At 30.9% G+C, this 13,053-nt stretch overlaps 2 protein-coding genes across 3 annotated transcripts; one reads left to right on the forward strand and one right to left on the reverse strand.

The window, feature by feature from the left end:
* Positions 1-511: 511 nt before the first annotated feature.
* On the reverse strand, positions 512-4,463 carry LOC137814772 (nicotinamide adenine dinucleotide transporter 1, chloroplastic). Its single transcript, XM_068617673.1, has 9 exons — positions 4,078-4,463; positions 3,878-3,973; positions 3,504-3,610; positions 2,589-2,637; positions 2,296-2,405; positions 1,631-1,725; positions 1,446-1,534; positions 1,273-1,367; positions 512-1,048 (listed from the first exon to the last, which is right to left on the reverse strand). Exons 1-9 carry the CDS (start codon positions 4,154-4,156, stop codon positions 812-814), a joined length of 957 nt encoding a protein of 318 aa, XP_068473774.1. The 5' UTR covers positions 4,157-4,463; the 3' UTR covers positions 512-811.
* Positions 4,464-8,626: 4,163 nt separating this feature from the next.
* On the forward strand, positions 8,627-12,790 carry LOC137814773 (L10-interacting MYB domain-containing protein). 2 transcript variants are annotated; one of them, XM_068617674.1, is made up of 5 exons: positions 8,627-8,742; positions 9,021-9,331; positions 9,410-9,530; positions 9,624-10,129; positions 11,997-12,790. In XM_068617674.1, exons 2-5 carry the CDS (start codon positions 9,023-9,025, stop codon positions 12,543-12,545), a joined length of 1,485 nt encoding a protein of 494 aa, XP_068473775.1. In that variant the 5' UTR covers positions 8,627-8,742; positions 9,021-9,022; the 3' UTR covers positions 12,546-12,790. The 2 variants fall into 2 exon arrangements, with proteins under 2 accessions (XP_068473775.1, XP_068473776.1); XM_068617675.1 differs by having other exon boundaries at positions 9,437-9,530.
* The last annotated feature ends 263 nt before the right edge of the window (positions 12,791-13,053 follow it).

The raw sequence follows: 13,053 nt of genomic DNA on the forward strand, positions 1-13,053 counted from the left end.
TCTGAATATTTGTTAATACAACATTAGAATAAAATTGTAATCATATAAAAAGAAATAAAAGACAGCTAAATGTCAAAAATTATATATAAAAAAACTCTAAAACAAAGGGAGATACAAAGAACATCTAGTTTCAGAGTCAATGCAGCAGCACAAACAGGCAATCGTTTTGTTCCCTTAATATGTCACTGTGTAAACTACATGAATAACTGTTTAAGAACTATTGTTGGTTTCAAAGTTGTACGGCTTTTTTGGTCAGATTTCTCCATTTGAAAATTTACTTATACACAAAGCAAACTATATATTCTAGCTCCTATACATTTTTTTAGCAGTTTGTCACCACCAAAATGATTTTATAAGAGAAACCAGTTTTGCAGCAATCATGAATTTGATCATTAAAGGAAACGACATTGTTAAATAAATACCCCATGGCTCATATCTTAAATGTGTTTATGTCTTCCATCTAGCAATTTTGATTCGCTAATTGCATGATTCTCATCGGTACAACATATCGTGCTAGATACTAAAGAATATTATTCAGCTGTTTCAAAATAAATAAAAAGTTCCACTTTATCGTCGTTATCACTCAAAACTATAATTATTCCTCAGTCTCCCCTACAAAGACTTTGCACAAGTTTGAACAGGGAAACCGGGCTCAATTGGGGTTGGAAAATATGGGGGCTCTATCATACATAAACAACTAAGTCACAAAGAATGATATCTGCATCGCCAAGGGATAGATTACTCAGCTGGACTAGCTTATGCTTTGGAATCTAACAGCTACAGAAGACAGATGACCTCCAAAGATCAATTGTCACAAAATATGAGGTTGTGGATCAGAAGGAAAAAGAGAAACAAGAAATCGGTGTATCATTTCAAAGCTGGTGAATGTGATTACAGCAGCTGGCGTTGTCCTCAGAAGGTTGGTGGCACAACCTCGGTAAAAACCTGATATGCCTTCTTGTTGAAAAACCTTTCTAATACAGTCAATCACACCAGAGTACCGTCTCTCTGAATGATGCCCTTGTTCTTGCAGTCTGGAACGTACGACCTGCAAACAAAATACACAAACTTTCTAATGTTTATTTGCTCAAAGAACAGAAATGCAAAAACATTTTTGGAATATTTATTAAACACTGATAATAGATTCTAGATCCTTTTTTCCATCAGATGGTGGGCAAGCTATAACTCATTCACAAGACCAAAGGTATGGTATAAGTACCCTATGTGGACAAATAACCTGAACTAGACTACCTCAATCATTCAGCAACATACCTCATGAGGATAAGTTAATGTGGATGCAAAAATTTTGGAAACTGATGATGCAATTGCAACATCACGTGCACCAAGTTTATCCATTGCTGTGTCATCTGATACAAAATAGTTAAGACATTAATTAACTGCCAAAACTTTCAAGAGTTCACAGAAAGCCGTGGACATGAAATTACCTTGATTTGCCAGATAAAACTTTATTGTCTCGTATGTAGGAAATTGAATGGCAACATGACTGATACCAGCCAAAGCAGGTACAAGTCCACTGTTTGTGGAAAAAAAATTTGAAAGTCATTAAATCATTCAGAATATTTCCAAATGCATTGACCATCACGGTGCATTTGTGTTACGCAATACCAACCTGTACAGGCCCCGAATGCCCTCTTCATGTGCAATTCTCCTTAATGCAGATAGTGTGCCCCTATATGGCACAACACCAGATCTTATTCCTTGGGTCTGCACAAAAAATACCGCAAACTTATAGTGCATAATACATAAAACGAATTCATAATAACAATGTAGGTTCTATTGTCTCTATGGTTTTGGCAAGATGAAGTTCATGTTCATAAATACTAAAATGAGGAATGTTCGTGCAGTTATCCATGCAATGCCTTTAATAAAATTCATAAGCCTTTTCTCCTAAACGGATAACATCATAACACTATCTGCCCACAGCAATAAGATTGCCAGTAGCTGTTTTCTGAGTTCAATATCTTCCCAAACCACGAGTAGGGGTTGTGTCATGAATCATGACATCATCTTGCACAGAGGTCAGACAGAAAGGAAAACAATGTCTTATTTATTTCCTTATCGGTTAATTACCATAAAATTCTAGATTTATGGAAAAAAACTGTGAAATACCAAATTTCATGATAATAACGACAAATAAGACAGTCAAATGAGCTTTTTACTCTACAATAAATTTCAAATAACATGTATCACTCTGTGCATCATGCCAATTTTATGTGAGATGTAACTGGCAATCAAATATATCAGCCTAATTTTAGATTGAATGAAGAAACACACTTGGAGTCTAGTCTTGACAACCCAGAGGGGATTTGTGAACATGGTAGTTGCAGCTCCAGCACCAGAAGCAGCTATCATATTAGATCCAATTGAAAGATGATGGCTGTCATCTGCATACATTACATAGCTATTATAATTCGTAATCTAAATGGGAGAAGGGGGGTGACACAGCAAGTTATCAACATAAAAATAAAGGTTAATAAGTGGATTAATTAATTTTATCACACAAAAAGAAAAATGCTTCCAACAATCCTTTCTTTGGATCAACAGAAAATAATCATTAATGGACTAACCATCAGAATGGAGAAAGCTCTTAAGCTGCTCATATGTACTAAAATAAACCTGCAGATTCATAAATTGATACAATTAGAACATCAATTGAAAAAGTTGTGGACGCACTAAAGATTTATACCAGAACAATAAAATAAATTCTTCAATAATTAACTAACTTTTCTTCAGAAGTAGTCATATTAAGGTGGTTCATAGCAATGGCCAGGACCTTTTTTGGTCACCTATCAGGAATCACTAGGTAACTGGTCAATTAGTTACACCTTTAGTTAAGAATTAAAGTTCACTATTCAGTCTCCATCTCAGTGTTCTATATATATTGTCCATTCTTTTATTTATTTGAATGGCTTTGTGCACTTATTTATTTGAAAACCAATGCAGTATGATACTTACCTCCACATTGAGGAGTTTCTTTGAATGAAAGTGGAAGATGTTTTATTGTTTTGATATGTTCTGTTCACCTTCATTTTGTTTTTCCTTATTATAAGTGTTTTTTAAGTCATCACCCTGAACCAGCCATAAAAATGGAGGTTGGTTGATATGTGGTCCAGGGCACAATGATGCTGTACTCCAGTGTAAAAAAAAATAAAGTGAATCAAAATCAAATCTGACCAACAACCATGAAATGCACATATTTTAACTCATTTCAGTAAGTACTAATGTTTCTCATGAATGACTTCATACCCCAGGCTTTTCAGAGATATAACATGATCTTCATTTATGACAACCTTTCACAAGAGACACGGTAGGCATTAATTACTATAGTATATTTCATTACCAAATTGATGGCTGTAATTTAGAAGAGCAGTTACAAATTTTGGACATGAAAGGTAGTGAATTTGTCAAGATTTTATTTGTTGTTTAATCCATCAAGAAAAATAACACATTCAAACAGAACATAGACGGGAGAAACGACTCACCGCCCAATTTGGAAGTAAAGCCAGCACAGTGGGCGCAAGCCCTCGGTACATTCCACGTAACCCCTCCTTGCGAAAAATTTGCTCCAAACTACCAACTATTATGCTGCCTGCGGACAAATAACAATCATAAGCTAGAATCTCAATATTGAGTTTCAGCAGTTCAACCAATAGTAAAATAAATTCCCCACCGTTGTTTCATCCTTCATATATTACTATTAACAAACTGAAATCTAAAAACAATGGCAATAACTCTTCTTTCGAATGACAGGCTAAATACAGGGCAGGCAAACCTTACTCGTTATCTCATTTATACACCAGAGTTAAAATAAATCAAAGAAATAAAAAAGGAGCCGGAGGGAGGCTTGCGGTTATACCTTTAACACTTCCATTGGTGAGTTGCGGGACACCATGAACCTGAAACCTAGTTTTGATGACATCTAAAGGACACACAAATGTAGCAGCAATAACCCCTGCACCAAATTACATACACGAAAACAAACAATTACAAATCGAATTCAGCAGAACGGAAAATTGAAAAAGAAACTGCGACAAGAATAATATAATTGAGGGATACCGGCGGAAGCACCGGCGGCGGCATTGCAGAGGAGGCCCTTGGGATTGATATGATTAACGGGGTGGGCGTCGGCAGACATTGGCGGCGAAATCGAGGGAGAAAGTGGCGAAAATGAAAAAGGAATCCTCTCTGGAGAGGGCGGTGGCGGAGGAACAGGGTAGTCGCATGGCCTGAGAGTTAGGGCACAGGTGAAAGACAGAGTCTCTCGCTGGATGGATCAATCCTAGAGTTTTGGGATTAGATTAGGGTTTGGATGAGATCCAAGAACACGAGTCAAAAACGATCCTTCTTCCTCTACCACAACACCAAACCAAACACCAAATACATCTCTCTCTCTCTTTACTGGGTCCCGCCTAAAAGAATTCCAATGTTTATTTATTATGCATATCATTAATCAATTTATCTTCCTTATTAATGCTAAGAAGGAAAGAGAAGTTTAACCAGTTAGTTACCAGGAGTTCTCTCTTTTAATCTTTATTTCTCAAATATCACACTTTACTTATTTATTTTATTTATAAATAACGTAAAATATCAAATTATGATTTACAGTAATATTCTCCTTCGTTTATTTCACAATATTTAAATAACAATAACAAGCATAAATTATTATTAAATAATAATGTTCGTGTTTATTATTTAAATTAAGTATTTGCATTTATAATATAAATATTAGTTTTATTTTCTCTCTTTTGTTATTTAAAAATTATAAAATTAGTATTTATACTTAAATATTATTTTAATCATGTTAAATTATTATTTATATAATATTATTTAATTAATCACTTTTATAAAAGAATTATTAATTAAATAATTTTATGTTGATCATCATAATGAGAGATAAGAGAAGAGTTTTACCCGTTGATAAACAATGACAACCGCATAATAAATTGTTAATATATTCCTTTATTTTTTGGATTTGAAGCAATATATTTCCATTGTTTCAATTATATTAGATATTTAAGTCGTTTTGTTTTTATTTCTATCGCATTTAATTTATTTTTTATATGCTTAAGTCGACTTCTTTCAAGGTCATTGAACCTACCTCTATTTTGATCGATTTCTATTTGTTGGATCCAAGTTAGATATTTGTATACTCTAAATGATTGTATCATGACCCGATCATGACAGAATACAATATTACTTTATCATAGTTGTAGTTTATATTTTAAGTAAGATATAAAGAAATCGTAATGATAGAAAATGAAAAATTCGTACACAAATTTGTCTTATTCCTGAAATGTCTATACTTTAGACAAAACTGATAAGTAAAATCAAATGGCTAAACATGTAGGGAATTTTGCATATAGAAAAATTGTCCACGACAAAATAATTGACTTTGTATTATTTGATTAGTATGAATTACACTTTCATGACTTTCTAGCATATCAATGGATAAAATTTATCATGGAGATCTTATCAAGATATGGAGATCTTATAAGATATTTTATTTGAACTTGAAAGTTATTGATCCATCTGGTTGTTCAAGTTTACAAAAATAAATATCAAAATCAAACCTATTGATTATGTAACATTCTAGAAAAAACAACTTAATAATTAAATAAACACTGGTGTTTATTATGCATGTAAACAATTGAGTGTATAATTTTGAGTAAATAATGAGTTATTTTTCTTACTATGTTTGATTTTTTATAATAACTTTGTAATAATTTAGAAATTAATAAAAGTGATAAATAAGTTTAGAAAACCAATCCTAATTAATTGCATTATGTGACCCTGCATTATACCTTGTTAGATGAAGTTCTAAGTCATTAACACGAACGTCTAAGCTAATTATGTTATATTTATCACTTATGGTAAAAACATTTTATCTATTTTTTACCTAAACCTATCTTAGCCGAATTTGGCAAGGAAAGACAGAAGTCAAAATGGTTAAAAGAAGGGCATTACTTCTTGGTACAAATAAGATTACATCATTACCATCAATTTTACCTACATCACACTTTTTCCTTTAGATAATCAAACTAACAAATAATTAAACATTGTCCCCAATTATCCACATTGTTTGAGACCACTATAAATAGGAAGTTTGACCTCACAAAACTCATGTTTGTCATTACAAAACCAAACAACATTTAGGTAAAAAGAGATATTGTGTTGCTTCTTTTACAAATCAAATCTTTCATACTTGAAACCATCTTAGCTAAGTGAGAGTATGAAGTAGTTTTCCTTTCATTTTTTGTTAATATAAATACTTTGTTTCATGTTAATTAGTTTTAGTAAAATCAGTGTATTTTTGTGTTTGGAATGTGTAAATATATGTTATTAAGTGTTCTAGAATGTTAGAAATTGTATGGTTGAATATACTTTTTGTAAATCATGTGAAAAGATATTATTGATGAACATGAAAAACAAAATAGTTGATTGTTTCTAAATATAATAAAACATTTTGTGATTATAAAACTCTTTATGTCAATTATGCACAAATAATTAATTAACTTTAGTAAGCATCAATATCCTATGCATATTTAATTTATTACTTTTGAAAACAACCAATTAAATGTAGTAGTATGGGTTAAAAGCACCATTCTATTTAAAATCATTGATTAAGTGAATAAATTATGTATAAATTCACGGTCATATTTAATGATAAACATCTAATGTTTATGCCTAACCTAATCTGAGATTGAAAGAGGACCTGATAGCTATGACACAATATACCTAATTAATTCTGTTTATATATTATTAATAAGTTCTAATACAATTCTTGTAAAAATAGTTTTTAAGTTTAATTATACTTCACAAACCTGTTTAGAAAATTAAATTTCACTTCACTCATTTTGTTAATATTAGTGTAAAATCTTCATAAATATTTGTTTAGCTATTTTTTTATTTTATATTTGCAACTCGTTAAGCACATTCAAATATTTAACTATTTTTGTTTTATATTTAAAACTAATTAAGAAAATTCAAATTTAAAAGTGAAAGAATTAAATTTTCTAAATTCATAATGTTCTTATCAAATTTAACTGTTTGAAAGAAATTTAAAAATCTTGCTATACTTCTATAACACTTTTAATTTACTTAAATATTTTCATATAAATTATATATTAAATCATTAGTTAATTAAAACAATATATAAAAGTTGATACATAACCCCACTTTTTAATTTATTAATTTTCGGAATACATTTTTTATAATTTTAATATAAAGTTTATAAATTTTTTATTTTAATAATTATTGTAGTAATTATTTTTTATTACAAGGAAAGATGGAATCATTATTAAAAAAAATCATTAAATTGCAATTAATTTTAGAGACAAAAATAATTAGTTGCTGAATTAAATTACAGACCATTTTAGAGACTACAAAAATTATTGATATCTAAAGTTTCTATTACTCATAAAAATTTATAAAGTAGTTTTTAGATTGATACTTAGATACAAAGTTTTTATCCACTGATAGTTTAGATTCTAAATTAGTCTCTAAAAGAATAATTGAGATCAATTTAAAATATCTAAAATATTAGTAGCTGAAACTTTGGTAACTAATTTAGATACCAATCTAGAAATCATTTTATAAATTTTTATTAATAATAAAAACACTTTAGATACTAATAATTTATTAATTTCTAAAATAATATATAATTTAATTAATATGTTGAATAATTATTTTTTATCTAAATTTGATTATTATTTAATGATTTTTTTTATTGCGTGTTATATATATATAATTATAAAAATATCTACTTTTTTTCCTATAAAAAATTATATAGTAATACTTTACTAAAAACATTTTTTATCTTCAAATAAAAATGTAATATTAATTTAATAAAAGTAATTTGGTTTTCGTAGACAACTTTAATAAAGTTTTAAACAAATAATTAGTAGATATATATGTGTATATTTGAAAAAGAAATTTGTTTGGAATATTAATTTTCCTTCGAGAGTATAAATGATATTATTTTAAAGACTTAATACTATTTTAAAATTATATACTTTAATATTATTCTCCCCTACAACTTTAATAATTTTAAATACGTTAAAGACATATTATTTTAACATTATTTTTCTAATTATACAGTTTTCAGTGTAATCTGTATTTTAATAATAGTAAATATAAAATGATTAAACATTATGTTTAAAAATACATTATTGATCAGAATCATCTTAATAATAAAAAATTAATATAATTTTTTAACATAGTTCATGCCTATAATAAAATAGCAGTAAATTCACAAGAAGGATGAAAATTATGTATTTCCTAAAATTAAATTAAAGTCTAAAAATTAATATACAGCATGAACATTTTTTAAATATACCCACTACAATTCAAAAATCCAATATATCTTTTATAAAAAAAACAAATTAATAAAAAAAAAGTTTTGAAAACACTTTATAAATTATTTTTTGAAAACTGATAACATAAAGTTAATTTTGTAATTTAAGAGTATTTATTATTGATGAACACTTTTTAGAACATGATCGAAGAATAATTTTTTTCTTAAACAGGTATATAAATTTATCTATACATTATAATATATAAATAAATAAAATCATATTTTTTAAGGGAATTATATTCCATATTATGAGATTAAGTGATAACCCTAATAAGGTTAGGGTGCAATCGTATCCCCCCTCAGAGCAGATTCAACCTTGTCCCGGAAATCACTATCCCCACCAAAGCAAACTTCAAACTCTTCAGAAGGTGTTCTTTTTTGTTATCGCCATAGTTAATTGTTGTTTTGGAAGAATTGTGATAGATTCTGTTCTCTTGTTCTTCTTCATGTTTTTTTATTTGCCAGATCATGGTTACTCTTATCACTAACCAATTTCGGAATTATTACTTGATTATCAACCATAATTATATCTCCAGAAGATTACAATTATGCTTGCCTTGAACAATGCATGTGCACTGGTTATGATTCTGTATGAAATACTCATCAACCATGTTAGTGATATAAGTAATCTTGTGCTACATTGTAGAAATGGCTTTAGGAAACGGCACTGAACGCCTAAGAACAATTTGGACACCCGAGATGGATCGTTATTTCATCGATCTTATGTTAGAGCAGGTTAGTCAGGGCCGGGAAGTTGAGGATCATTTGTTTAGCAAAAGGGCGTGGAGGCATATGTCTTCAAAGTTCAATGCTAAGTTCAATTTTCAGTACGAAAAAGATGTTCTTAAGAACCGCCACAAAACGTTAAGGAATCTTTACAGGAGTATTAAGAACCTTCTTGGCCAACCAGGGTTTAGCTTGGACGAAAAGCGAAATATGGTCATTGCTGATGATCAGGTTTGGGATGAATATGTCAAAGTATTAAAATTTTACATAATTTTAGATGGTTTCAACTGTACTAAAGTATTTCGATAGTTTATTTTCTGCATAACAATAATGCAGGTAGATGTGAATGCGCTATCATGTAGAGTAAAAAAAAGCTTACCCAATTTCAAAGATTTGTGCACTATTTATGGACATGTGATGGAAGGGAAAGGTAGGTCTTGTTAAACACTAATTTGTATATGTCATGCTTGATTCTTAGGAGGTCCAATTTATGTTTCATCATCTAGTGAATGTGAATTTCCAGGTGATGCTGCATTAGAAGAGTTATCTAATTCAGGCGAAAGGGGAGCAATTGTTCCTTATGTATCAAAGGATGTATGTGAGGATGCTGATGAACTTCTTCGTGATGTTAGGGCTGATGAAGACTGTGGAATCTCTACCTTGGATAAAGCAACTGATGATTGTGAACAAAGAATATCGAAGGAAACAACACCCTCTTTTGGTACCCGGACCCGGACTTATTGGCAGCCACCGATGGATCGTTACTTCATTAACTTGTTGCTTGCTCATGTGCGAAAAGGGAATCAGTTTGATGGTGTCTTCAGCAAACAAGCTTGGATGGAGATAATTTCATCATTCAATGAAAAATTTGGTTTTGAGTATAGTTTGGAGATTCTTAAGAATAGGTACAAAACTCTGAGAAGGCAATACAATTTAATTAAAAGCCTCCTTCAGTTGGATGGCTTTGCCTGGGATGAAATACGCCAGATGGTTATTGCCGATGATTATGTCTGGCAAGATTATATTAAGGTGCGTATCATTTAAATCTGCTGGGAAATTGAACCTCTTTGGGCATACACTTAGAAGTATAATTTGTTATATTGTCAATAAGAGTTGCCTGTCTTTACCCGAGTTCCCTTTCATGACGATTTATGGAGTTTGGGATGAATGCTTCTGGAAAATGGTTTTGAGTGAAGTCTTATATTTTATTCTTGTTTTATTTTCCTGAAAATAATTGTATCTACTCATTTTTTTCAGATGCTTTCTTATAATGAATTTAGTAATAGACTCTCACTCTTCCTCTGCAAGTTGAAAAGGCAAAATCTACATATTTCATAAATTCTGCATAGCTTAAGGGTGTTTCTGGTGGTAAAGGTGTAAAGCAGATAGGTGTAGGAAGGTTTTAATTTTCATTTAGTGATAATGTGTCATGATAGATGAACATTAGGATCAATAAAAATATTTATTTTTACTCCTGCCAAGATTTGTCCTTCTTCACTGCATTGTATAAGATAAAATAGTCTGGAATAAGAAAATGAGAATAGGGTAATCTTTTGATTATTCTTAATGTTTGGATTTATTACCTAACTCAATCCCATAAAACCAAATTTTAAGGAAAGAGTTGTCTAAGTTTTATAAGGACTACATTGGTCATATCTTTAATGAATGTGAAATTTAAATCCACTAAGACCAATGCCTTAGTGATTGCACTTTGTGATGCTTTACTCAGCCATTTTGGTCTGCCCTTTTGTAGATAGTCCTTTTTGAGATATGGGTCACGAAGACAGGCCAGAGTTAAGGCAGGCTAGGATGCTTATAAGTTGCCTTTCCAACACTTGAATTATGTGAAAGCAGATGTTAGAAATCCTACGGTCACTATAGTATATAAGTATGTACAAATCTTACCTTATAAATTGGTTTTTGAGAATGAGTTGGACTTAAAGTCTATTTTCTAAACAGAAAGATAGACACAATATCTTGTGCAGGGGGGTCAAACTCTATATTTAGTCCCACAATTTTTAATTTAATAGGTGTTTATTTATTTCTTAACATGACAAACTGACAAGAGATTCTTTAGATCCTAATAGGTTTTACAATAATATACTATCCTCATTGGCAAAGCTTGTGAGCTAATCTAGGGTAAATAAATTTGTTTGCTGAACTGTGGTGGACTTCTAGGTGTTGAGCTTTCATAGATGATGTTTGAGCATGGAATGAAGTTCTTTCTAGAAAAGACTCTTCGACGCTTAAGTCAACAAGAAACCAAAATGATAATTATGAGCTTTCATAAATAATATTTGATCCTAGGTGATGTGCTTTGATAGATGATATTTGAGCCCTAAATGAAGTTTCACCTAGAAAAATTTCTTTGACGCTCAAGTCAGCAAGAAATCAAAATAATAATTATGAGTGATAGAGCGAGCATGAGAAAGAGATGGTACTATCTTGGATGAAAGCATGTATAACTAGGCCTTTAGGCCTCCATAGATAAAGATAAATAGTGGAAATGGATATTAAGTTGTATTTAGGAGACTTTCTTACTACGCGTTAGTTGAGTAGCTGTTATTTGTAATCAAGTGGTTACCAAATGACATTGGTTGCCTATATCTGAGATACTTGGGAGTGTGTAGGTACAAAATTAAACACCTAATTTCTATATTTTTGTTTGAATTCTCTACATTTTATTTTCATTATATTTTTCTAGATTCAAAATAAAAACAAATGCTTCTCACTTCATTTTCCTTTATTCCATGTACTTAAAGCCATGCAATGATTGTATTTCATATTTATCAACCTTCCCATTTTCATCCTTTCCTAGCATGCCTTGGGAAATTTCAATACTTTTCTAATATGTTAATTATTTACAAGGTTTAAAACATTTGAGGTGTCTATGCAGGTTCATCCTTATGCACGACAATATATGACTCGACCTTTGCCATACTATAAAGATTTGCGTGTCATATGTGATCCAAGTTTTGATGAAAAAGAATATTTTCTGCCTCCAGATAAGCATCAAAATGCAGTTGATTTTAGGATCGAGTGTCTTTCAACATCTAAAACTGGTCAGTCTCCATTTACACCCAGTTCCAATGAAGAACAATTTAGCGGTGTCAATGAGTTAGCTTATATAGGTCAGAAACAGAAGCGCCAATTAGAGAACTCTTCTAGTTCTACCAGTCCTAAAAAATCAAGGAATGATGAACAAGGCATGGCTGCTGCACTCCATGAGATGGCAGCTGTAGTTTCAACGGTGTCTGCAAAAAAGGATGATACCTCAATATCAATAGAGAATGTCATAGAAGCAGTGCAAGCATTGCCTGATATGGATGACGATCTGGTTTTGGATGCTTGTGATTTTTTGGAGGATGAAAGAAAAGCTAAAACATTTCTTGCATTGGATGCCAAGCTTAGGAAAAAATGGTTGATTAGGAAACTTTGCACATAGGTGTATCCTACTCCCCCCTTCATTTTTTCATTTGTTACTGATTTTGGTCCATATTCTAAAAGAAGTATTAGCTGATTATATTTTTTTGGGAGGATTCTAAGCAGATTAGTGCTACTAATCATTTTGAGAATAGAATTAGTATTTTGGAACTCAAATTAATTTGTATATTCATCATGTTTAGTTAATGACTGCACAAAATGCATATAGCAATACTAAGGTTATGTGAATGTAAAGTGTTTCAAAAACTTGCATCCTGCAATTGATTACAATAGATAGGAACTAGATATTTATTGCAGTAAAATAGGATAAATCCCGATTACAACAACTCACAAAACAAGGAAAGTAGGATACGAAGGGTAAACAACTGCAGTGCTTGAGAGTCTGCGTCCCCCTCATCCCTCCCTACCTTTCTCTTCTGTTTATCTTTGCCTTGCTTACTCTTTCCTTTTCCTTCGTAGTTCATACCCTCCTTGCTACATTAACAAGGTTTATCAACCCAGTTCCCTCT

This window comes from Phaseolus vulgaris, chromosome 1 (genome assembly GCF_000499845.2).
Source record: "Phaseolus vulgaris cultivar G19833 chromosome 1, P. vulgaris v2.0, whole genome shotgun sequence".
Lineage (NCBI taxonomy): Eukaryota > Viridiplantae > Streptophyta > Magnoliopsida > Fabales > Fabaceae > Phaseolus > Phaseolus vulgaris.

What these genes read in the sequence shown, in the direction of transcription:
- LOC137814772 (XM_068617673.1), bottom strand. Translation starts at nt 4,156, where the DNA reads ATGTCTGCCGACGCCCACCCCGTTAATCATATCAATCCCAAGGGCCTC. An exon ending in CGCCGCCGGTGCTTCCGCCG is followed by an intron (nt 3,974 to 4,077) that starts GTATCCCTCAAT and finishes AATTTGGTGCAG; the next exon opens with GGGTTATTGCTGCTACATTT. An exon ending in CATTAACTTATCCTCATGAG is followed by an intron (nt 1,049 to 1,272) that starts GTATGTTGCTGA and finishes TTTTGTTTGCAG; the next exon opens with GTCGTACGTTCCAGACTGCA.
- LOC137814773 (XM_068617674.1), top strand. Translation starts at nt 9,023, where the DNA reads ATGGCTTTAGGAAACGGCACTGAACGCCTAAGAACAATTTGGACACCC. An exon ending in ACATGTGATGGAAGGGAAAG is followed by an intron (nt 9,531 to 9,623) that starts GTAGGTCTTGTT and finishes GTGAATTTCCAG; the next exon opens with GTGATGCTGCATTAGAAGAG. An exon ending in TCTGGCAAGATTATATTAAG is followed by an intron (nt 10,130 to 11,996) that starts GTGCGTATCATT and finishes GTGTCTATGCAG; the next exon opens with GTTCATCCTTATGCACGACA.